Source organism: Quercus robur, chromosome 8 (assembly GCF_932294415.1).
Source record: "Quercus robur chromosome 8, dhQueRobu3.1, whole genome shotgun sequence".
NCBI classification, from domain to species: domain Eukaryota; kingdom Viridiplantae; phylum Streptophyta; class Magnoliopsida; order Fagales; family Fagaceae; genus Quercus; species Quercus robur.
In genome coordinates, this window is record NC_065541.1 from 51,791,921 (window position 1) to 51,819,073 (window position 27,153).

Genomic DNA, 27,153 nt, shown 5'->3' on the forward strand with positions numbered 1-27,153 from the left:
AAAAATTGCCATCCCTAGGGGAGACTCTTTGTTTCAGAATACCACCATAACCAATGTCAGAGGCATCAATTTCAACAATTTTAAAAGCATTAACAGTAGGAATACCAAGACAAGGCAGTGTCTTGACATAAGATTTGATTTGTTTAATAAGGGAGGTATGGACATCAGACCACGGTGGAGGATTACTTTGTAACCTATCAAAAAGGGGTTTACATTGTTTCCTCATATCCTTGTAAAAATCAGCAACATAATTCAGGGATCCAAGAAACCTTTGAAGCTGGGTTTTATCAATGATAACATCAGGAAATTTATCAGCAAATTAGATGGCTCTATCAATAGGAAGCACAAGAACACAAGAAGCACAATAATATTATTCTGAAATTATTTTGTAATCAAAGTAAAACCAACCAAGAAGGCGGTAGCAACAATTTGAAAATAAATTAATTAAAATAGAACCAACCAAAAAGGCAGTAGCAGCAAGTATATTAAACTAAAAGTTGAAAGTAGTTATTATTGAAAATAGACAACAGTACTTACAGCAGTAGTAGTTACAGGATTTCAACAGGTACAAGGCTTGAAACTAGTTTTAGTTATAAGATTTGTAGGAAAGTAGTAGAGGAAATCCTAGAGGAAAATCCTAAAGAAGAGGAATATGCCTAAAGGAACTCTCCCGAAGGAATTCTCTAAAGAAAATTCTTGTAGAAAATTATGGGTCTTAACATAAGCTTCCAAAATATTTTTGCGAGATGGCTAACTATTTTAAGTATTTTTTATTTTAATATTGAATATATTAAAGGATCTCAAAATGTCATTCATGATTTCCTCACTCGTGAATTCCTACAGTGTCACAATGGCAAGTAGGTGGTTGAAAGACGAGCCCTACCACTGAAAATCCAATTGTCAAAAAGGACCCTTGGAACCCACACCTTAAGTTAAAATAATTTGTTATAGGCAATCAACCACACCTTCAAATCTATTCGATTTTTGATGACTACATTTCTGATGTACTGTAATCTGTATCTCACACACCATCACATTCGCACAATACACACTATTAGGGGGGTTGTGCCAAGAAGAAAAACTGGGTTCATTGACAGGCTTACAATCCTTCTAGCTAGTCCCAAATTTATCATAAAACTATAATTCCTCCAAGGAACATGGTGCTTTTTTCATGTCAATAATATATCCATCATCTTTTTTTTTTTTTTTTTTTTTTTTAAATGCTGCATCTATTTTCTATTGGATCACCATATCATAGTTTTGTGCAAGCTAGGACCTAAATGCTCGCGCGAGCTATGTCTGGCAAAAAAAAGCCTTTAAATGGCACTAACGCCCTGTTCTCAAGTTTAAGAAGATGCATAAATAATTGAACTTTGGGACAGAGGATGCGCATTCCACATTGAACTCTATTTAGGCCCAATCTATGTTGTTATTTGTCTTGAATTAAGCAAATTTGCATCGCAAAGTCCATTGGCCACCACAAGATTCTCAAGGACAGATAAGTTTCCTTTGGTTGAATAAAGTAATGTCATTCATTAATGTAAATGCACAAAGGACACTCATCAGAACATACAAAATTAAGGCATGTTATGTGGATATGGTGGCGTAATTGACGCGCCATTTTACATGATTTTTGCGATCCAACTTGTCTCGGTTTGTACCATTCTATGATACACTTAGCACCAAATGAGATTTCAAAGAAGAGTTATACTTCCTGGTAATAGAAGACTACCAAAATGTCATAACTTGAATTAAAGAAAGCTATTTTAGGAAGTTCATCCCTATATATAGCCTACCGTAAGCTGAACATCTTCACACTAAAACATCACCAAAAGTAAGAGGGGAAAAAAAACATAGAAGATGAAGAATCAAATTTGTACCGGTGTCTTTGTTCTCTTCTTTCTGCTTCTTGTTACAAAATAGTCAAGCGTTGAAGCTCAGACTTGCCAGCCTAGCGGCAAGATAAGGGGGAGAAAGGCTCCGCCAGGACAATTTAACAAAGAGAATGACTGATTGTTGCGTGCAAGGCAAGCTTTACACGATTTACAAGTGTTCACCGCAAGTGTCTGGCCATACAAAGGCGAAGCTAACCATCAACAGCTTTGAGAAAGGTGGGGATGGTGGTGGACCATCTGAATGTGACAATCAGTACCACTCGGATGACACACCTGTGGTGGCACTGTCAACAGGGTTGCTATATTACCATCTATGGCAATGGAAGGAGTGTTCAAGCCAAGGTGGTTGATGAGTGTGGCTCCACTATGGGGTGTGATGCTGACCTTGATTACCAGCCTCCATGTCCTAACAATATTGTTGATGCCTCCAAAGCTGTGTGGAAGGCCTTGGGAGTACCAGAAAGTGATCGGGGAGACTTGGACATATCCTGGTCCGATGCTTAAATTAAATTCCAACGTATTTTAAATATACTATGCGAGAGTGAAGCTTAATTTGTTGTGATTGTTATGTTTGTGTGCATGTATTGCGGCTATTGCCTGTTCAAAAAGAAAAAGATTGTTATGTTTGTGTATAATAGTACTATGAAGCACTGAAGTAAGAATTCAGTGATGTTTATTTTTGTTGTTTCTTTGTCCGTTTATATTTCTTGGTTATTCTAAAGTATTTGGTGCACTATATCCTGTAATTATATCTTCAATATACCTTATACAGCATCTATTTGCCCTCTTATTGCAAGTTCATAAAGTGAATATGTATGAAAAATTCTGTAAATGTACCATGATCTCACCAAATTCATGGAAAAGAAACTTTGGACTTATACAAAACCTACAACAAGATTTCTGCCTTAGATAGTCGTCAGGAATTCATCACCATATTCAACCAATTTGTTGTATGACTTTCCAATCAATTTGTTGTGTGACTTTCTGATATATAGTAGTATGATGTATATAATTTATGGTTAACTTTGCAATCTGCAAATATCACTATCTTTATTTATTTATGATGTTGGTTCTAATTTCTCTCCATTTGAAATGGATCTATTTCATAATTCAAATTAAATATTGCAAATATAAAGGAATAGCTAGTGCCACATCATTTAAACTTTTAAATGATATGATATTAAATCAAGGAAATAATTCTTAATCGTGTAATGGACTTGTCCATTTCAAGTGAAATAGAGTGATCATATTCCTACCATCGAACAAAAAAGTAGCTTTGATAGGGTAAACCTTGAAGAATCATTACATAGATTGCTGTAAAACTGGTTGGCATATTTAAGCCTAATCAAAGGCCCAATTTTCCCTTAGCCCATACCCTAGCCCAAAATTGGAATCGATTTGGTTGAAATACATTTCTTACCTTTGAGGATCAGAAGCTTTCACCGTTTAGCGCAAATCACATCAGAATGGTAAATTAGCTATTTTATACTGGAGAAGCCTTTAGCTATTCTCAGATGGCTCTGAGTTTTCGAAGTTCAGGTTAAAGTAGCTAAAAACCATGACCAATTAATATTCCAGAAGCCATTAATACTACAGCTGCTACTTGGGAAGTAATCCACTTTCAATCAGGAACATAAACATGTGGTTTCCACCTTGAATAAACCATCCCATAATATGATATATCAAGCACCAACATAAGAATTTTGTAAACATTGGATGCTAAACATGACATCTATAAATAAATAACTACCATTGAGTACAAAGCTTGCATACACACATCTGTATCAACTTCCACAACCAGACAAATACAGGAGATAGAACATTTACAATTACTGCCAATTACTTCAAATAAATCCGAGACCCAAAACACACTGGCAGTAGAAACTTTTTACAGAAAATCCCAACAACCTGTCTACAACATGCTATCAGTCCTAGCCGGTAGCCGACGGAAGAAATTAATGGGTAATGATGGCATCTTATGACGAAACTTGGGGTGCCTCATGAAGTAAAACCCAGACAGAAGAGTCAGCACCTGGAAAGGTGTTACATACAACACAATGGCAGCTGCAAAACAGAAGATCATATATATAAATGTGGCACGAGGATCTCGCCAGCTTAGGAGGGCCTGGACACGCTCCAGTTGGGAAGCCACATCACCCACAACAGTCTGAATTTTCCCGGCCACTATCCTTAGCCGATCATACCTTGCCCGAACAATGTCAGTACTCCGACTGGTTGGAAATGCATCAAATTCTTCATCAAGCTCATCAGGGTGCACTGCATCTGCATAAGAGATTCTTGTGTCCATGTGAGGAGGGTATCTTGGGCGGTACCGGAAATTCCAAGCTCCTATCACGAACATGTATAGAAAAACAGTTGGCAGAATCAGCTCTGGGAAACACACCAGCATCACAAAGAGAACATGTACTAACACCGTCGTGATAGGGTTCTTCCACATGCAAACATCACCAAACCACCTTCCAACTGATAATAATCCTGAGAAAACTGTCATCAACCGAAAAAAGTTCGCCTTACTACGCCTCATGCTCCAAAGATGAGAGTTTGCATCAGACATGTACTCAACTATCTCCTTCCTAACAGGGGGTTCTGCTCGACCAAGCCTAGCTGCCACTATGTTTACAGCCTGGTGACGCAGCCATTCCTGCTGCATCACACTCAATGGCCTTACGTAATGCATCTTTGGGAGAACAGGTCGAGTGTATATAAACATCATGCTCACCAGTGATGTGCATGAGAACCGTATTGCTAGATGTATTTCACCCATTTTTTTGACACCAGAGGGGTGAAGGACTAGCAATGGATACGAGTGAGTGTAGACTCGGCCAGTCTCAAGAGTAGAAATTCGAATTCGAACTTTGCCAATTTTCATATCTTTGTTACCATTTGAACCACCAATCAGGCTGTTATCAAAAACTCCCACACTGAGAACCGTGGCCGGATCATGGACTTCCCAAGTGTACTGCTCATTGTACTTTGGGCTCAAGCTGTTGACTATCGTTCGAGTCCTGACCCACTTGTTCCCATACTTTGCTACACAATAAGTGTCTGATGTGCCCTTACCATCCCTTGTTTTCATAGGATGGAGCCCACCAGCATTCAGAATGCCAAGTTCCAAAACACCTATTGATTGCTTCCAAAGGGGCTTTGCTGAAGGTCGGAGGTCACTACTGTAGTGAGTCGGCTCATCCAGCACATGATACCCTCCATCAAGACAGATACTGACATGGAGTCTACTAAAGAACTTGTCTTTCTCTTTCTTTCCATGATCTCCATCCATTGCGGCTGACATGGACTTCTCAATGTTGACCCATTGGCTTCTGATCATTCGGTTATCAGCACGCCTCTCGACTCTGTTCAAAGGTATAACAACCCTCCCAATGGTCTCATCTTTGTTGGAACCTACACGATCTTCAATTGAAAGAATCAGATGATCTTCAAATGGTTCAGCAGCAACAAGCATGAATTCCTCATTCCAGATTGCATTCGAACCCCTAGCTTGAACCACTTTTGTCTTCAATGACTGACCGCCAATTTGTACCCTAACATATGCATCCGGAAAACGAGACTTTTCAGATACAACCAAGTCTTGTGCCTCAATTACATTGACACGAACATACCACAATCTTGGTGAATGGTAAACTTTAGAGCGGAGATGTGAGGAGAAGGCTGAAGAGCCATCAGAGGAAGTAAATGTATCTGAGTGCCAAGCATCAGGAAAAGCCTCATCAGCTTGTGTGCCATACCAGACAGCAAGCATCAGCTCCCCCGCTTTCTTCTTCTCCCCACTCTTGTCTTCAAGTCTATACCACTCTGGAGCCAAAGGACTATCAGGTGGAACCCGTGTAGGAACTTCATTGAGATCAAACTTCAAACGCCCAACAAAATCATCTTTTAGCATATCCTTGTCCTTCACTACAACATCCAGGCTAGACCACTGTATATTGTCCTTAGCAAAGGCAAACACCTCATTCCACTCAGGATTTTGTTTTTTCTCAAAGTGCTTTGTAATTCCTTTGAAGTTCCCAAGTTTTACTTCAACAAAAGGGTCGAGGCTTCCTGTCACATCCTTAGAAGGAAGATCACGAGCTTTCACAACACGTACAAAAAGGTAACGTATTGGTTCAACAAGATCATATGTGCTGGATGGCCTATTTGATCGTATTACTCGCCCCCCAACAACCCGACCCCCTCCAAGGTGAGGACTTGTCTCTTTAAGTGAATAATCGTCAGATTGTGATGGACCCGAGTACATGTGAACAACTTTTGAAACCTGCGGTTCAGATTTCATGGCTTGCACCCCATAGTCGAAACTTGGCTGGGTTGACATGGGGGGAATGTTAAGCTGCTGTGGCCGTGCAGGATTTGGATTAGGAAGGTGATGGAATGTACGTCTTGACTCGCCTTTTTCATTGGAGAATGGTTTTGGAACAAAACTAGGAACTTGTTCGTTAGGGCCTTGACCTTGGATTGGACGTGATCCTGAATTCAGAGAGGCTTCCATTGCAGGAAGTGGATTTGAAGATCGTATAGAAGGGTCATCAGTTACAAAGACTTTCAGACCAAGCTCTCCTTTTACACGCGACAAAAAGCTTTTTTTTTCCAGAGGGTAGTGCAAAACAACAGCATCAGAATATGGCACAAATGATGTCCCTGTAAGACGAACCCTTCCAAGGAAAGATCTGCTGTTGTTGGCCTTATTATAGCTATAAACATAAGCATCAAGGGTGAGGTTAGAGAGGTTATTTGGATCAGAGACATTGAAGTAAAAGCTTTCATTCCAAACAGGATTCAGGTCTTTTTCTTTAGTAGTGGTACGAAATTTTTGTCCATCAAAGTGGAGCTCCACATAAGTATCAGATAAGCCTTGCCCATCTTTGGCTATAAGGTCATGGGCACTCACAACCTCAATCCCTAGTTTGAGATTACTCATGGGTTTTTCAATTAGAATTGACAAGAGACTGATAAAAAAAATATAGCAGAACTTGGCAGGGGAGACGGAGAACCTGAAAAGGGAAGGAGCAAACAGTTCAATATTGGTCAAAATAACTGACATAAACAGTCACAATTCGCACAAATGGATTTGAATACTAAACAGTAGAACATGTTAAAATTTAAATATCAACCACACTAACAAAAGAGAAATTTGTTTTACCTAGTATACCTACCATAAATCAATATTCAAGATGACAGTGATCCAATTCAATATCTTTGAAAAGAAAAGTAAAGGGTACAGGTTGAAGATATTTAAGTTAACCTTGAAAACCATGGAATCTAAATGCAACTCAACTTAATGTAGTACATTTCCAACTATCTAGAGTCGATACATTAATCCTGTTTGCCATTTTGATCAACGAGGGTGCACATTTTCTGTTAATCCAGAACCCATAGGTCTTCTAATACTGTCTCAAGCTCGTCATTTATTACCCCTAAGCTGATGGGAAGCATGAACTTAATTATTTAATCAAATCTAAAGCTCTTGCTCACAGTGTGAGCCCATACTCAACCTCAATGAGTAGGGCTAACACCTGGAACTTTTTAACTTTGAATAGGAGGTTATAGAGTGACGATGCCATGATAAATTACATTTTTCCCAAATTACTAGGCTGGTGGGAAGCAATAAATTTAATCATCCAATAATCTAACCCCTTGTATCCATACAGTGTCTTTTACTGATTCCCCAACTATCTGACCAGGAGACAGTGCATCAGGCATAAAGTAAAGGCAAAAAATTTCATGACTCCTTAGCGAAGTTAAAAAGATTCGAGACGACCTTGACCCCTTTTTTTTGGAGCAAAAAAACATTTTAAGACTACTTAACAAAGGCATTAACTTCCACACACAATTATTGTAAATTTAAAAATTATGTAGCAGAATATGGGGTTCGAACATAGAATGTTTTCTCTTACAATAGTTTCTTTTGATTTCCCTCATACTTTTCAGTAACCAAAAGTATCATATATTACCATGAAACTCCTAAGAAACATAAGAACAAAACAAAAACTGGTAAAAAAGGGTAATTTAAAAGATAATAATAATAAATCCATAGGTTCCTTTAAAAACATAAAGAGAGCAAAAAAATTATGCATCTTTCACTTCAACAAAGTCCACAAAAAGCTTCAATATTCTCTAGCTTTCTAATGGAACCCACGGATTACAATAGAACAAATTTTTAAAAATGAACATAAAAAGGAATAAGCATCAAAAAGCCCTTAACTTTTCCTTTAATTATTTTTAGATTCCAACTACAATAAAAAAGGAAGACAGGATATACAGAGTCTTCAAAAAAGATCTCATTTTTCATCGGAACAGAACGGAAAAGATTTTTTCCGATTATCTCTCGTGAATCCGATCCTCCAAAAAAGTTTTAAGAAATTAGTGAATACGCAGAAGCTGAGAACCTAAAATCAATTTTCCGGGAAAAACTTTTTGCTGAAACAAACAGATGAACAGACAACTAATCTAATCCATCCCGTTATTCAAAAATTCCAAGGAATACTAAAAACCCAGAAGCCAAAAGCTACCTTTTAAGGAAAACTTTATACCCAAAAACAAAATTTTTTAACTTTTCACAAATGGGTCAAAGAAACCATTTAGCTCAAAAGTCCAAACACAGCATATTACATATACCATAAAACAAAAACAACAAGCACAAATACATGCATACAAAGTCATTTACAGCTGATTAAATTCAAACCCCATGTGTAAAACAAAGTTAACGATCATACCCAGAAAGAAGAAAAGGCAAACGCACCTTAATTAGAGCTACAGAGTTTCACTCAGGAGATGAAGAGATGAGCTCAGAGAAGTTGACGTTAAGCTAAGCTGAGCATCAAAGACTCAAAAGAGCCTAATATGTAACAAAGAAAAGAAGCAGCAATGAGAGCCCAGGAACTTTTCTAAGATGGTTCAAAACGAAAAGAGAGAGAGAGAGAGAGTCGTCGAAAACGAGTAAAATGGTTCAAGACGAGAGAGATAGAGAGAGAATATTGATTATATGAACAGAAAGGTCTTGGCCTACTTTGTGAATGGTATGTGTGTAAGTGATATTTGTCATTTTGTCTTTGTTTATTTGTACTTTTGTTTTTAGGCAGGCTAAATGCAAAAAACATATGGAGACGTATTTCTAGGTAATCGTGAATGTACTGCTGTGCATGGACTCGCTGCACTGGTCAAACACGTGTTTGAGATTCTCTCCACCAATAAGATTGTAAAGTTTTAACTTCCTTGCTAAGGCTTAAATTCGGAGTTTTAATACCTTGTTCAGTTTTGCTGGATGCACCATTCGCCAATAATATCATGGCACTTTCGCAATTTTTGCCACATCTGCATTATGCGACAAATTAAAGTTGGTTGTCTGTTGTAAGCACATAAACTCACTATTTTTGTTACCAGTCACAGTCTAAAAAGACAGTTGTGTTAAGGTGTGTTTAAAAGTATGTAATACATTATCCCAAAAAAAAAAAAAAAAAAAAAAAAACTTGTACTGTTTTTCATTTAGTTAGAGACACCTAACAATTCTCATTAAATTTCACATGTTCTCTTACTTAACTTGTGGCCTGATTACATTACTTATATATGAGACCACTATTGATACTTGGCGCAAAGCAATTCAATAGCCACTTGGCACATGTATAAACTGTGGTAATTTGTACCTCTAGACTTTTTCCTCTTCTAATAATCACTTACATAATTTGGGTCCACCACAGCACAATAAGAAAAGATAGGGTTGTGAAATTTTCTATAGAAATTAGACTTAACAACCTTAGGCCCACAAATAATGTTAGGGATAGACCCAACTACACACCCAAGTCTGCTATATGCTTAAGTGTCACATTTTGATTGGTGCACCTATTTTTTCCCAACAAATACCCAAAGTAGTCTAGTGTGTAAGTACTAAAATTTACTCACAAGTTGACAAGCATGCTGTGAAATTAGTGTGTTCGTAGGCTGTAAACCCATATAAAAGAAGGAGAAGATATCTCGTGGAGCAACTCCATGAGATAATATATATTTTTTTAAAGTAGGTGGGACTCATATGTAGAGGTCTCACATGTTGTAAAAGAGTGACTTCATGGAGCTATCCCCTAAACTAATATCCTGACCTACAAGCATTTCATAGGGGAAAATTAGAATTAAATATTAAAAATTTATATGAAAATATGTCATTTTAATTAAAATTTTAAATTATGTGGCACAATATAAATTGTTACATATAAGAAAGCACAAACTATATTATTGGGTTCATAAACTATAGGCCATTAGTTATTTTTATCCCATAAAGCTTAAAGTGATCATTTTCAGTAACATTTGACAAAATTAGCCAAGTTCCTTGTTACTACTTAATTACAATTGTCATTTGCATGTTTTAAGTAGTAAGGGTCAGCAATAAACTCTTTTTTTTTCTTTTTTCTTTTTTTTTTTAATAATTCAATACTATAATGAGGTAGGAAGAATTTGAACCTTGATCCTCATAATAAATAATAACAAGCTATACTATTGAACTACAAGGCTCTTAATGACAATAATCGTTAGAATGAAAAATGTCTTAGTTTTGCATATGTTTATTAAATCCAAAAATATCTCCTTAGTTCTGAAATATTATATTTATCTAAGTTATATAATTCATTATCTAAGATAAAATTACTTTACCTCAATTAACATGGGGTGGAGTGTACCAAGTAAAAAAAAATGATAATGTTATGACTCGAACTCAAAGTATTACACGTGATACGTAATTTTCACAATTGTAAGAATGTTTCACACTAAATGGAGCTACAAAATATCAAAGATTAAAAACCCAAAATGAAGAAGAAGAAGACAAAGAATGTGAGATCAATTGTCTTAATTGATTTAAAAAATAATAATATTTCTATTATTTTTCTCCCCGTGTTAAAGTAGGTTTAATATGAAAAAAAAAAAAATGCAACATGGACAACAAAAATCGAAAATCATTTTCGTAAGAAACTAATTAATGTTTAACCTTTTTCTTTTTTTAATGTTTACATAATAGGTGGAGGTGAGGGAATTTGAAGTTTTGAACCCAAGTTCATTTCATTAAAAGTACCGGACAATGTCATTGAGTTACAACCACAAAATTCTTGGTAAATAATGTTAAACTTAACCCCATAAAAGAGAAAAATGTCTCATACGTTATATCGTTGCTTGATCTTTGCCAAAAGGTCAAGAGAGGTACACGTTATTATGTTGCTTTTTTCGTTTAGTAGTTCAATAGTTACAACGGTGAAGAGAAATTTAAAACTTGAACAAATCTATTGAAAATATTAGGATGCATCTTCTACTTTTTATTTATTGAAAAATAAGATATTTAAGTTGAATTACAGAATACAGAACTCTTGATATTATTGTAAATTTGTAACCTGCTACAATCATTATTGATCTCGTGCATAAATAAATAAGAGATATCAGAACAAACGCATAAAGGTTGTCCTCAGTCCATATATTTATAAATTATAATCTATAAAAACATTATTTATTTATTTTTGCTGATACACTCAGTTTATATACAAATTATAAACACAAGCAATAAATGAACCTTCATTTATCTATTAAAAAAATAGTGGATTGGTGCTACTCACTCTACACTATGGCTGTTTAAAAAACACGTGTTAAGCGCCTCTTTGTGCCCTGATCTATTTAATATCGTATATTTGGGATAACTAAAAAGTACAAACATGCTTTTAGAGAACATCTACGTATAAAAAGAGCCAATGGCTCTATCTACAGTGAGTCAAGTTTTGGTTTAGTCAAGTTTTTTTTTTTTTTGATAGGGTTTAGTCAGGTTTTGGACACTAGCTACTAAAAACGCACTATTTTTTTTTTGCTGAATAAAGACGCACTATTTTAGTACTTTCAAAGAAGGCTTTAGTTTTGTCATATTTCAATGGAAAAACGCACCACTGTAATTTGGTGAGCTGACTTATATTTTTTAGTACAAAATTAATTGTAGTTTAAGGTTACAAATTCATTTAATAAAATAAATATTATAACATATTTTGAAAATCTAACCGTTAAATTGCATGTTCTTTACGCTCTTAATACACATGTTAATTTTGTATCAATCGGATATCATTTACTATATAATCTATAAGCTTATATTTTGTGCATAATTTTAAATTATAAAAACTTGCAATTTAAAAAATTTATTGACGACATAGCTATTGATTTTTAATTTTCTTAAAATTTTGCAAGCATGAAGGATATAAGAAGAAGATGTAATCAAATGGTGGATTTGTCAAAATTCACATCCAATAAAAAGATATTAAGTAAGTTTGTAATTTAAGGCTACAACTAATTTTGTAACTAAATTTTGTCCTATTTTTTATTAGTACACCAGCTTTTTTGTTTTGAGAAGTAATTCGTACACCAGCTTGGTTGGATCTACATGTTTTTGTTTTTGTTTTTAATATATATATATATATATATATATTAAATTGCCATCATATTTTCATAATTGTTGTTAATTCTTTTCAAAATAAAATAATAATATATCATATTGGAACTAACAATAACTAAAAGTAAATGTATTGTACCACCAGGCCTTATAGCCCAAGTGGTACCCGGTTTACTTTGAAACCGTTAGTTCAGGGGTTCGAGTCCCCGCACCCGCATAAACAATTACTTAGCAAAAAAAAAAAGGTAAATGTATTGTGAAAAAAAAAAAAAAAAGTGTTACGTCCACACTATTTTTCATAACAAATCTTAGTAAATTGTTATTCTAATTTAAATTTAACAATGAAATTATTTTTTTGTCCATCAATAACAACCCGTAACAACTTACTACTTATGATTTGTGATAAAAATGTTGTGAACATAACATTCTCTTGTGAAAATATTAAAACATCTTGTTGTTGTCACAATATTTTCATATCTGCTAAGTATCAAGTTTTTACAATTCAAACTAAAATATAATAAATTTATAAAGATAATATGAAAATGTTATGCCATTCTTTCTATTTTCTATAAATTTTTTTATTAGTCAATTTTTGTTGAGCCAAAATTCACTGTTTAACATACAATTTTATTGGGTTGAATTTTTGTATTTTGTTTTGTATATATATATATATATATATATATTTTTTTTTTTTTCTTTATGCACCATTTTAAGTAAAAACACATAATTTTACACACACACACACACACAAAAACCAAAAAACAAAAACAAAAACATAGACTTAAAACACTTTTCATCCTTTATACTTAGGGTAGTTCACAATTCCTTCTTAAACTTTAAAATCAAGCAATTTTTCCCTTAATATTTTGGAAAATAACAAATATGTCATATCGTTATTCTCTCAATTAAAACCTAATAAAATCTTATGATTCTTAAAATATGTCATTGTGTAATGTCTAATTTTAACATCTCTACAATTTTCTTCACGCATTTTGAGTTTTAGATAGTAGTAATGCTTAGAAAGTTGGAATGGTAATATAAGATGTTTTATTTATTACTTAAAGAACATTGATTTTCTAGATTTAAATCTTCGAAATTTATAATTTATCAAATGGAAAATTCGATGACACATGCCTTTTGTTATCTTCTTCTTTTTTCTTTTTATTTTTTCTTCTTTTCTTGCCTAAAAACTAATTAAGCTAAAGATTGCACCTAAACTCATGTAGAATGATAAAGAAGAAAGTATGAATGACAAAATTTTGATTGTGTATGGTTGAAGGTATTTGATGAAGAGTTTTAATTGTAGCATGTGACATCATACATTGCAAAAATTTAAATATTGCGATTGCGACAAGATTTTAGCAAAACTCAATTGCTTATTGTTGGAAGATGATGATATTCGTTATCATTCTTAAAAAATTTTGTTGAGTGGATATTACCTTTAGCAAATAAATAACAAAATTCTTATACATAAAGATTAACTTTGTATGACATACATTTTTTATATATATAATTTCATACTTCTTCAAATAAAAATTCAATCTTAATATTCTCACTCTTAGTAGTACTTACAGTTGCCAACAAGCCAAGGCAATCCGAGATAGATTTATAGGCCAAAACTCAAAAGTGAGAAGTAAACTTAAATTCTAAACCTTTCGTAAAGTTGTCTTAATTTTTTTCTTCTCTTTTCTTTTTAATGGAAAATGCTAAATTTATTGTTAATTCTAATAAAAAAATTATAAATTAACATAATAATAAATATAATTAATTGTCAACAAAATAATGTAAATAATTTTTAAAATATTTTATTTTTTAAAATAATTGATTCATCAATTTTCAAAGGCTTATGTATTAAATTTTATGGTATTTCTAATTTCATTTTTCTAGAGACGAAGTAATATAAGACTAATAGGGGCTATGGCCTCCTGTGAAAATTTAAATTTATTATATATATATATAAGATTTGAAAGTTTAGGTCCAAAAATTTATACTTGATCCCCTCAAAACTGAAACTGATCCAAAGAACCCAAAAATTATAATGATAACTTGTTTCATATTTGAAGCTTAACCCCTCCCAAAATAAAAAAGCAAAAAATTTTATTTTATTGATAAGTAAAAACAAACTCCTTAGTTTTTAGCCCCCCTCCCCCACCCCCCCCGCGCCAAACAAAAAAAAAAGTTTCTTCCTATCAACATATAAAAAAAATAATAATAAAAAAATGCCTCTAAGCTAGTTACCACCTTGGCATCCACGTCACCTATGAACTTTAAGGAATTATCGAAGTATTTGTGAATTAAGCGCCAATGGCTAGTAAAAACCATAAAATCAATCGTCTACAAACTTATTTATATAGTGTTTGTACTTGTAGTTACTTTTCAAGCTTCTAATGCAATTAAAATAAGCATTTTCAATTGGTAGTGTTCATTGATTATTGCGGTCGGGGTTTTGAGATTTTTTCCCTCCACATTTATCTAATTGGTTTATAAAATCTGACTATCACATTAAGGGAGGGACAAATTCAAAAAAAAAAAAAAAATCAAACAAATTATTTTGTAGGGACAAGATTTCTAACGACCCAAGAATGACGTTGGACTCGTATGTAAAGGGTCCTAACAATATGATTTGTAGAGAGTGGGCTTGAAAGGCAGGACCTTGGGCACAGGTGAGTGGTGTAATCGAGGTTTCTATGGAGGCTCTTATATGGGCGGACTTGGCTTGATTGGCTTAGTCTTCCCTTAGTGTGGGTTGTGGGATCTAAGTCCTCGGACAATGTCCGAGGAGCATTGTACCCCTCCTTTTTTCTCCATTTCCAAGAGTTTTCCTCCTTTTGGGGGATCCCCTTTCTCCTTCGCTTTCTTTCCCTTTTATACTAGTGTTCCTTCCCCCCTTTAGGGTCCACGTGTAAGTCTTGCTTTCTGGAGTGCAGACCTGTCCTGTCAACCCATACCTAGAGTGGTTAGGGGTCGTGGGAAAAGTTAAATGACATGGTTTAGAGTATGGGCTTGTCAGATACAGGGTTCTGTACTACGATGTTGGCAGCTTTCTCTCTTGTCCTGCCCCTATACCGAGTTTGCCCATTTCTTCAGGCATTTTGTGAGGTGCTGAGCATGAGGTCGTCATCGGCAATAGCTCTCCTCGGCTTAGGCCTTGGGCCCTAATGTAGAGTGGGCCTGGGCCATGAATTCTATAGCCCCACAATAGCCCCTCAAAATCCTACTACCCGACTTTTTAGTTAGGGAGGAGGGTTTTGGTGATGTTGGGCCCACATCATGGCTCGCTCAAATTCTGTACTCTACTAATATTTGTGTTTTTCCATTTACATAGGAGACGTGCCAAATTAAGAGACATTCCTTTATTTTTCACTCACGCGGAGTCCTTTGACGTTTCAGTATTCGAGGCGCGCCTTCACGAGGATCTTCAAATCTTACGGTTGCGAATGGGGTTGGAAATTGAGCCAAATCTGCCTTGTCCGTAGCATTCCTTGGAAAGCTGCACAAATTAAATGCCACCACCTTACCCTTTGTATAAGTAGGATAGGAGGTTATTCTCCTTACATACAAACCCTTCGGCTCTCTTCAAAATCATAACCCTTCAGCTATAATCACAGTCTCCATATCCAGTGCTATCCACCCTTAGTGCAATATGTTTGAGACACGGGCAGGGGTAAAGGAACTACACCCACCACAGAGGCGCCGAGTCCTTCCGAGACTCAAGGTGGTGTGGTCTGGACAGGGGAGACACAGATTCAAGATAACCTTCCGTTTTGACAAGGGGGAAATGGTATTCCTCCCTCTTTCAGTCAAAATCCGAAGCTGGTACTGGTCGCATCAGATTCTTGGTGCATCAGAAGTAAGGTTTTCCGCCATCAAGGCCGTCTACTCTTTCGCAGGCGTGGTTACGTGGAGGCTCATCAACTTTCGACTCCCTGCACCTTTTCTTCAACGGTGCTAGCCTCAAGTTGGGCTCCCTACACCTTTTCTTCAACGGTGCTAGCCCGAAGTTGGACTCTCTGCACCTTTTCTTCAACAGTGCAAGCCCCAAGTTGGGCTCTTTTGCTGCCTGAGTTATACGCATGTAAAAGTATTGAGGAATGGTTTCCTTAGACAACATTTTGGAACGGCAGCACCCTTCTTCTTTGCACCTCTTCTTTGGCTTTTTCTTCACTCCCTTGTATTTTTCTTTTCGCTTATGTAGTTAGTTTCAGTATGAGCTTATTTAAGCTCTTTCATTGTACGATGTATTGTTTCTTTGTCTTAATAAGAAATGGACTTGCTTCCTCTTAAATACTTTTCTTTTCTGCAACAACTACTTTGTGAATGGGATATTACATATGTATTTTCTTTTAATGATGCATAGAGTAGCAAAAACCTTGAGACAGAATCCTACTAATTTGAACTTATCGACATTATCAAGTATAATAATGACAATTCCCAGTAGATTAAACTCATGAAACTAACCGAGATAACGGCTGAGTGCTTCGTAATGCATGTGAGGCAACCGTCCGAGAACGATAAACTCTAAATAATCCATCCGAGAGGGTTGCCGAGCAGTGAGGGCTTTGACTGTGTTTTTGATAACATCTGACCCTATAACTGTTGCATCAGTTCCCTTGGTACTGAGGATCTGAGGGTAGACTGGGGATTCCATTCAGTCTAGGGATTAACCCAACTATTAATGGGTAACTCTTCTCCGGGGTAGATTCTAAAGGCCATATAACGTCCAGGTTGTGTCCAACCCCCGTATTGTCTCTTCTAAGTAGTTGGTTTCCCCAGAGGCTTGAGTCCGAGGACCATAAAAGGCCTTGGTTCTGTCCAAAACTTGTAGTTTTTCTTCTAAGTAGTTGGTTTCCCCAGAGGCTTGAGTCCGAGGACCATACAAGGCTTTGGTTCTGTCCAAAACTTGTAGTTTTTCTTCTAAATTGTTGGTTTCCCCAGAGGCTTGAGTCCGAGGACCATACAAGGCCTTGGTTCTGTCCAAAACTTGTAGTTTTTCTTCTAAGTTGTTGGTTTCCCCAGAGGCTTGAGTCCGAGGACCATACAAGGTCTTGGTTCTATCCAAAACTTGTAGTTTTTCTTCTAAGTTGTTGGTTTACCTAGAGGCTTGAGTCCGAGGACGTACAAGGCCTTGGTTCTGTCCAAAACTTGTAATTTTTCTTCTAAGTTGTTGGTTTCCCCAGAGACTTGAGTCCGAGGACCGTACAAGGCCTTGGTTCTGTCCAAAACTTGTAGTTTTTCTTCTAAGTAGTTGGTTTCCCCAAAGGCTTGAGTCCGAGGACCGTACAAGGCCTTGGTTCTGTCCAAAACTTGTAGTTTTTCTTCTAAGTAGTTGGTTTCCCCAAAGGCTTGAGTCCGAGGACCCTACAAGGCCTTGGTTCTGTCCAAAACTTGTAATTTTTCTTCTAAGTTGTTGGTTTCCCCAGAGGCTTGAGTCCGAGGACCATACAAGGCCTTTGTTCTGTCCAAAACTTGTATTCGTTCATTTATTTATTTATTTTCCGAAGGTTAGCCCCTCGACCAAGGTGGGGGGGAGTTAGCTTGATGTTAGAAGTCCCTAGAATTGCCCGTGCCATCGGCACTACGAGGCGTAGCCCCTAGTGGAAATCTATGTCGGAGCAACAACAACACTTCGTTGGAAATGTAGGAACCTTCACAGACCTTTGCTTGACAGAGGCTCCACTCCACCGCCACCTGTGCCAACGCGCAAACCTTCCCCACAGACGGCGCCAATGGTAGGGACACGATTTCTAACAACCCAAGAATGACGTTGGGCTCGTATGTAAAGGGCCCTAATAATATGATTTGTAGAGAGTGGGCTTGAAAGGCAGGACCTTGGGCACAGGTGAGTGGTGTAATTGGGGTTTCTATGGAGGCTCTTATATGGGCGGACTTGGCTTGATTAGCTTAGTCTTCCCTTAGTGTGGGTTGTGGGATCTAAGTCCTCGGACGCTGTCCGAGGAGCATTGTACCCCTCCTTTTTTCTCCATTTCCAAGAGTTTTCCTCCTCCTGGGGGATCCCCTTTCTCCTTCGCTTTCTTTCCCTTTTATACTAGTGTTCCTTCCCCCCTTTAGGGTCCATGTGTAAGTCTTACTTTCTGGGGTGCAGACCTGTCCTGTCAACCCATACCTAGAGTGGTTAGGGGTCGTGGGAAAAGTTAAATGGCATGGTTTAGAGTATGGACTTGTCAGATATAAGGTTATGTACTACGATGTTGGCAACTTTCTCTCTTGTCCTGCCCCTATACCGAGTTTGCCCCTTTCTTCAGGCCTTTTGTGAGGTGTTGAGCATGAGGTCGTCCTCGGTAATAGCTCTTCTCGGATTAGGCCTTGGGCCCTAATGTAGAGTGTTCCTGGGCCATGAATTCTCTGGCCCCACATATTTAATTTTGTACATTGGAAAAAAATTTATAAATGATTTTCGATGATTTTTGGGGCTTAAAAGTTTCATTTTGGTAGATCATAAAAGATTCAATTAAAAAGTATCGTGTCTTTACGTCTGTTTATATTTCATTAATACAGAGTAGAGTATAAATAATTTTATTTTTCAAATAGTAATTTTGTTTTGAAATTTAGTATTTTCTTTTTATTGAATGATCAAAATTTTGTAATCCATACTTTTGACCTTTCCTTCTTATTCTAAGAAGTAAGAATTGGAAACAAATGAATGTAATCCAACGGTGAGCGACTGTTGGACATTAGTGTGCCACTGCAAGTATAATTATCAATACTGGCGTGCAATACCAATACCTGTTCATAATCCAACAGAGAAGAATAGTTTTGTTTATTAGGTAAAGAACACATATTTCAGACTCTCTGAGAGTCGTCGTTGGAAAGTCAAAAATCAACTCTCTGCCACTGTTTTTTTTTGGGGGGTATGTGGCTACTTCCTACTGGCTAGCAGCCCAGTTCACAGAACCATCAAAACCAAAAGAAAGCAAAGCCAAACAACATGGCCCCACCCATGCCAGGATGGAGATGCTGAGCCTAATTTTCCAGTCTTGATGAATTGATTTCGGGTATTTTACAAAATTTATCATTGATATTTTTGAACGAGAAAACATATAATTTTTATAGACTAATTAAACCTCTTTACACATATAAATTTTAGTCTTACACCAAGCGTTTTTACTATATATTTAAAGTAATTTTTTATTTTTACCAAAAAAGAAAGTAATTTTTTATTGTTAATTTCATTTATATTATTGAATTATATTTTTAATTTTTTATTAATCTGTGCATGGTATGTGTATAATGCCAGTCTATACAATATCTCAATAATTAAGAAACTTTTTTTTTTTTTATAGAGTTTTAATCTATAATGTTCGCTTCTGATGATTTTGTTATTTATTATCAGATCAAGACACTAATTGATTTTTTATGTAAACTAAGATTAAATCTCAGATCTCTTATTCAACCATTAGTATTTTAAGAAACACACTCTTCGCCACCTCAACAAATATTTCAAGAAGTTCAGGGATTAACAAACATGACAGACAACAAGTTTCATTAGGCTCCCATGTGATCTTCTTGGAAGTATCTAACTATAAAATACTAAACTAAAATATAAAATAAAATTATTTGAAACTGTTTTTTTTTTTTCTTCCAATTTTGAAACTTTTTACAATTTTTAGACAATTAATTTAATAATAAAACCTTACATGATGTATAACACTTACGTCACAAACACAACGTGTTAGATATAAACTATAATATTAAATAAAAAATATGATAAATAATTAAAGGTGAATGTTAATGAATGTCTCCAAGATAACTATTTTAGGAAAATTTTTATAAAAAAAAAAAAAGCAATAATGTTTGGGTCAGGTTAATAGGTACCCTTAGGGCAATTGTTTATAAACTATTTTAAGAAATTTTAAAGGTCATGTTAACGGATGTCTTTAGGGCAATTGTTAATTAACCATAATAAGAAAATTTTGACACTATTTTTATGAGAAATGTAAAAAATTGTCAACAACATTTATTATTTTATCATTCTCCCGATAAAAATTTTGAAAAAATAATTTCTAAACTAATGCCCTAAAAACATTGGTTAACATTTCCCAATTTTTAATAATACTTTGGGAGGATTACATTTTACCATCCTAATTAAACTATGCTCATAGACTACACTTTGCACCATAAATTTTTCGAATGCACATTTTGTATCCTAAACTTTAACCCTTGTTACTTTTTGCATCTCAAAGTTAAGTTTACCATTAACTTGAATAGAAAAGTATGACATCATGTGAAAAGACTAAATTGCCACTCTTCTTAATCCTTTAAAAATAAAGAAGAAACTACATTTTACCATCATAAATTATACTTTTGATTACGCTTTTCACCATAAATTTTAGATTTTCATCCAAGTTAACAGCAAACTTAACGTCAAGTGCAAAGTGTAACAATAGTCATAGTTTATGGTGTAAAACGTGCATTCGAAAAGTTTATGGTGCAATGTGTAATCTAAGATATATCTTAAGGTGGTAAAAAGTAAATTTCCCTAATAATACTTTTATAAGAAATAGGAAAAGTTGTCAAAATATTAATTGTTTTTTTTTTCCTTTTCCTATAAAAACTTTTTTTTAAATAGTTAATTAAGAAATGCCCTTAGGGCATTCGTTAACTTTTCCTTTAAAATTTTGATAATTTTTCTATTTCTTATAAAGATTGTGTCAAAAATTTCCTAAAATAGTTTGTTAATAATTGCTTTAAAAGCATTCGTTAACATGACCTATAATTAATAATAAATAATAAAAATATTTTAAATTCTTAAAAACCCAAGCTCACTGTTATTTTATATTTGTTGGGTCTTGCTACTTGCGAGAGGCCACTAATAAAAGCTAAAGAAATTTTTAGCAAGCTCACTGTTATTCCTAAGTATATAATAATTATATATAATATGACAATGACATGAGCTTAATAAAAATTTGGGTAGTGTTAATGGTTAAGAAATTATTTTATATTAGATTTTTTTAATTATATTTTTGACCAACTTTATAGAGTGGTGAATAAATAAAACCTGTAGGGACACGAATCTCCAGCTGCCCAACGACGATGCTGGGCTCGCCTACAGAAAATCCCTTACAATAACATTTGTAGAGAGTGGGCTTGAAAGGCCAGCGTTGGATCGCAGGGCGCTAGTTCGGGCCGGACTTTAGATAAACCAAGATAAGAAAAGGCTTTAATCTGGATATTCAGGCCTTACACCTTTGTAACTTGAGGGATTGGGCTCCTCGGATCATGTCCGAGGAGCATTAGTGTTTTCTCCGGTCACCCGGCGGTGGGTTTTCCGTGGTGGAGCACATATATTATCCGGGCATTCTCATTCCTGGGGTTTTTTCCAGGAAGTGAGATGGGGCTCCTCCACTTCGTTACCTAACGTTTTCTTTTATACTAGCCTACGTTCGTTGTCCCTCGTCCACGTGTAGGGTCGACATTTCCAGGACAGATATCTGTCCCATCAATCTAATCCCGAAATTGTGGGAGATGATCAATAAAGCCTAAGAATCCGGCTCTGTTAGGTGCGGTGTCATATCAATGAAGGGTATTAAGGACAACTTTCCCCAATATATTTTCTGATTTTTCAAGTTAGCTTGTATTCCACTTTCGTCAATGGGATTTTGGGTCTTCCGAGGACTAAGCGGTCCTCGGACGTATCTTCGGGCCACTTTGGGCTCACTATTTTTGGGCTTGGGCCCTGGCCTCCTTCAGTTTGGGGTCTGTGAACTCCCCATAAGTGAGCGGGACGAGCCCACAAATTATTGTGCCCCACATTAGCCCCTCAAGACCCTGCTGTTCAACGTCTCGGTTGGAAAGGTGGGTTTTGGTAATATCAATCCTTTATTGCGGTTCATTCAATTCAGTCCTTGATCAACGTTTGCGACTCTTCACTTCCCCGAGGAATGCGCCGGTCTACAAGACGTTCCCTCAATTTGCGCACGTTGCCATTATGCCGTTTGGTTATCTGAAGCGTGCCTTTAATATTTTCCCATTTACGAGACCTCCCAGATCTAACGGTTACTGATGGCGTGGGAGAACGAAACGGCGCGTTCTTCTTTATAGATTTCCCTGGGGATCTGATCGTGGTATATATCCTTTTCTTCGTTCCCTATATAAAGAGAGAAGACAAGGCGATTTTCTCATATCTGAATCCCTCAGGCCCTTCTCAAAATTCACTTCTTCCATCTGGTCATTCCCTATCCCCTAATACATCCGCCATAGTAGTCAGCCATGGATAAACCCTTTATCTCCCAGAAACGTCATGTCCTAATAAAACTTGAAATGGCTCGGTCGGGGCAAGGGTGGCGAAGACTCAAGATTTGCTTCCCCACTCTTTTAGCCAAAATCCGAAGCAGGGACTCGTCACATCTCATTTCCGGTGTGACTGAGTCGAAAACCTCCCTTGTCATCTCCATCCGCTCTCTCATGAGCATACCTAATATGGCTCCAGTGTGCTAAGAGTTAGGATTGAGGCAGGGACTAAACGCCCTTGCTTCTTCCTCTCTTTGTTCACTGGCGCTATCCTTTGATTCCCCTTCTCCCTCTTTTGCTCCTTTTTATTTTCTTCATCTCTTCCCTCTTCTTCTCCTCCTTCTTGCTCATATCCTCCATCTTCTTTTCCCTTTGCCCTCCTCAGCGACAAGAGCTTGCAGAAGTGCTTCCATGTGTTCCAATTCTTCTTCCTTCTCCTTCCCCTTTTCTATATAAGGTTCTTCTCCTGATATGAGCAGTACTGAGGCAGAGATTTTAGAGAGACTTTGAAGATGAGTCTAAAGGACATCTGACGGTTTACTTATCTGTATTATGGATGTTATTACTGCTTTAGCAGTTCATTTTTTTTTTTTGTATAGGCTTGTTTAAGCCCTTCTTTGTACGTTGTAATAATTTTTATATTAATAAAAGTTACTGTTATTCCATTTCGCATGTTCTGTTTATTTGTTTTAATAAATTTGCAAGCACTGCTCGGTACAATAGTATAGCATTTGAATCAATGATAACTAAGGCTACAATACTCGCTAATAAAAAGACGCCATAATAACTTTAACAAAATTATTATTCGACATAACCATCCGACCAGTGAGGAACGAGACTTACCTTGAAATTAGTCGAGATAGGGACTAAGTGTTCAATAAGGTGTAAGAAGTAGTTATCCGAGGACATGTCGCCCTCCCAATGCACAATTTCCTTAGGCTAACGATTATCAGTTCGTTTCGCCATCTTCTTAACACACTGGCCTTTACCTTTTCCAGTATTTGAGCCGAGGAATTAGTCCATCCGAGCAGTTGATTTCACAAAAAGGCTTGAGTCCGAGGACTTCGCAAAGCCTGGGTTTTACTTAAAACTTATGCTTTTTCTTTTATGTACTTGGCTTCCCCCTAGACTTGAGTCCGAGGACCATGCAAGCACTAGGTTCTGTCCAAAACCTCTATGTCTTTGGTTTCCCCATAGGCTTGAGTCCGAGGATCATACAAGTCCCAGGTTCTGTCCAAGACTTTTATGTCTTCGGTTTCCCCTTAGGCTTGAGTCCGAGGATCATACAAGTCCCAGGTTCTGTCCAAGACTTTTACGTCCTTGGTTTTCCCATAGGCTTGAGTCCGAGGATCATACAAGTCCTAGGTTCTGTCTGAGACTTTTACGTCCTTGGTTTCCCCATAGGCTTGAGTCCGAGGACCGTACAAGTCCTAGGTTCTGTCCAAAACTCTTCGAGTTCAGATTCTCCCTTTCATCAGGCATTTCATAAGGCGCCGAGCAGGGGTCGTCCTTGGCGACGGCTATTTCTCGGCGGGGGCCGCAGTTCCTGGGCCCTCACGCAGAGCGGGCCTGGGCCGCGAATTCACTTAGCCCACGAATTAAGAGATATTTCTGCAACCTCTGGCCACGCGGTACTCTCTGACGTCACAATGATCGAGGTGCGCCTTTACGAGGCTTCTTTAATCTTGGGGCTGCAGTTGACGTTGGAAGCTGAGTCAGAACCCTTTTGTCTGTAGCGTCCCTTGGGACGCCGCGTGAGTTGACTGCCATCACCTTGTCTTTTCAAATAAATGGGAGGGAGAAAAAGTTGCTTTATATATACGCACAAATCCTTCAGTTTTCTCCCACATCACAGCTTCCATATCCGGAGCTCTCCTCCCTTAGCATAACATGTTTAAGGCAAGGGTTGGGAAGAAAGAACTTTCTCCGCCGCAGATACGCCGTGCCTTCATGAGACTCAGAATAGTACGGTGTGGGCACAAGAAGTATAAGTTCAGGAGAGTACTCCATTTCGTCCGGGGGGGAAAGGTGTCTCTCCCTCTTTCAGTCAAAATCCAAAGCAGGTTCTGTTCATGCCGGAATTTTGGTATGTCAGAAGAAAGATTTTCCGCCATCAGCGCCTCTGCCTTGCGGCAGGCGTATATTTAGAGAAAGCCCCTCGACCTCCAACTCCCTGCACCTTTCCTTCAACGATGTCAGGTTCAAGTTGGGTCTCTTTTGCTGTTTGAGTTGTGGGCATGTGAAAGCACTGAAGAAGAACAAGGTCTTGGGGCTGTAGCCAACCTCTCCTCTGACCTACTTCCTCAGCTTCATTTTATTCTCTTGTATCTTCCTTTCTTTTCGGTTATGTAATGAGTTTTGACGCAAACTGATTCCAGCTTTTCATTGTACGCTGTACTATTTCTTTGTTTTAGTGGTAATGGAAATTTCTTTACTTGTTTTGGATACAGTTCCTTTGACTACACTACTTTGTGAGTGAGTGTGCCCCATGCGCGTGTTTCTTTCAGAATATTTAGAGCAAAAAAGCTTGAAATATAATCTCACTAACTCCAATTTATCAACACTACCAGGCATTATATCGATAATTCATCGTAAATCAAACTTAGGAAACTAACCGGGATAACAGTTGAATATTCTGTGATAAGCGCGTGAACACCATCCAAGGCTGATAATCTCTAAATAATCCATCCGAGCAATCGACTGGGAAGTAGGGAACTCCGATGGTGCTCCTGTGTACTTGGTTTCTCATAGGCTTGAGTCCGAGGACCATACAAAACCTAGGTTCCGTCCAAAACTTACGGTTTTTATTTTGTGTACTTGGTTTCCCCGTAGGCTTGGGTCCGAGGACCATGCAAGGCCTTGATTCTGTCCAAAACTTGTAAGATTTCTTTTTTGTACTTGGTTTCCCCATAGGCTTGGGTCCGAGGACCATGCAAGGCCTTGGTTCTGTCCAAAACTTGTAAGATTTCTTTTTTGTACTTGGTTTCCCCATAGGCTTGGGTCCGAGGACCATGTAAGGCCTTGGTTCTGTCCAAAACTTGTAAGATTTCTTTTTAAGTAGTCTTTTCTCTATAGTTATTTATTTTTCGGAGGTTAGCCCCTGGGCCAGGGAGGGGAGAGTTGGCTTGAGGCTGGAAGCCCCCAGAGCTGCCCGCGCCGCTAGCGGTGCAAGGCGCAGCCCCTAGCAGAAGCTTATGGCGGAGCAACAACTGCACGTCGCCGGAGATGGAAAAGACTCGTGAATCTCTGCTTGCTAGAGAGCTGACTTATGCGCCACCCGCGCCAACGCGCAAGCTTTCCCACAGACAGCGCCAATTGTAGGGACACGAATCTCCAGCGGCCCAACGACGATGCTGGGCTCGCCTACAGAAAATCCCTTACAATAACATTTGTAGAGAGTGGGCTTGAAAGGCCAGCGTTGGATCGCAGGGCGCTAGTTCGGGCCGGACTTTAGATAAACCAAGACAAGAAAAGGCTTTAATCTGGATATTCAGGCCTTACACCTTTGTAACTTGAGGGATTGGGCTCCTCGGATCATGTCCGAGGAGCATTAGTGTTTTCTCCGGTCACCCGGTGGTGGGTTTTCTGTGGTGAAGCACATATATTATCCGGGCATTCTCATTCCTAGGGTTTTTTCCAGGAAGTGAGATGGGGCTCCTCCACTTCGTTACCTAACGTTTTCTTTTATACTAGCCTACGTTCGTTGTCCCTCGTCCACGTGTAGGGTCGACCTTTCCAGGACAGATATCTGTCCCATCAATCTAATCCCGAAATTGTGGGAGATGATCAATAAAGCCTAAGAATCCGGTTCTGTTAGGTGCGGTGTCATATCAGTGAAGGGTATTAAGGACAACTTCCCCCAAGATATTTTCTGATCTTTCAAGTTAGCTTGTATTCCACTTTCGTCAATGGGATTTTGGGTCTTCCGAGGACTGAGCGGTCCTCGGACGTATCTTCGGGCCACTTTGGGCTCACTATTTTTGAGCTTGGGCCCTGGCCTCCTTCAGTTTGGGGTCTGTGAACTCCCTATAAGTGAGCGGGACGAGCCCACAAATTATTGTGCCCCACAAAACCCATTTTAAAAATTTTACTTATCATTTCTGTAATATTTTCAACCAAAATTTTATCAATTTATAAGGATAAAAGGATACGGAGTGTAATGAAAAGAAAGCGATTTTTCAATGCCCTCTCCATTATCCATATGGCTTGACTGACAAGGTAGCGTGGGATCGGAAGACAGAGATTAGTCATTCTCACTAGTCATTGTTAATATCATTATCCTTTTGGGCATCCATCAATACCTCCATCAACGAGAAAGAGAACCCAGAAATTTGTGGGGGTCCCTTGCCACGTATAACGTAAGCTTTGAGCCATTTTTATTTCTATTTCTATCTTATATATGTATATAAAAGCCGCTATGCCCGCTACAGTGCTTTGACACTGTACACTCAGTGTGTTTGCACTGTGCAAGCACTGTAGCGGCTACAGTAATTTTTGGTTTCGTGAGCACCATGCGGTACTGTAGCTACAGTGCCTAAAGTCTTTTTTTTTTTCAGAGTAATCCGTTTTTTTTTTTTT

At 37.4% G+C, this 27,153-nt stretch overlaps 1 protein-coding gene and 1 pseudogene across 1 annotated transcript; one reads left to right on the forward strand and one right to left on the reverse strand.

Moving 5' to 3' along the window:
• The first annotated feature begins 1,608 nt into the window (after positions 1-1,608).
• On the forward strand, positions 1,609-2,733 carry LOC126696939 (kiwellin-1-like; annotated as a pseudogene).
• Positions 2,734-3,612: 879 nt separating this feature from the next.
• On the reverse strand, positions 3,613-8,961 carry LOC126696940 (FT-interacting protein 3-like). Its single transcript, XM_050393704.1, has 2 exons — positions 8,668-8,961; positions 3,613-6,919 (listed from the first exon to the last, which is right to left on the reverse strand). The coding sequence occupies exon 2, from the start codon at positions 6,844-6,846 to the stop codon at positions 3,808-3,810; it is 3,039 nt and encodes a 1,012-aa protein (XP_050249661.1). The 5' UTR covers positions 6,847-6,919; positions 8,668-8,961; the 3' UTR covers positions 3,613-3,807.
• Positions 8,962-27,153: the final 18,192 nt, after the last annotated feature.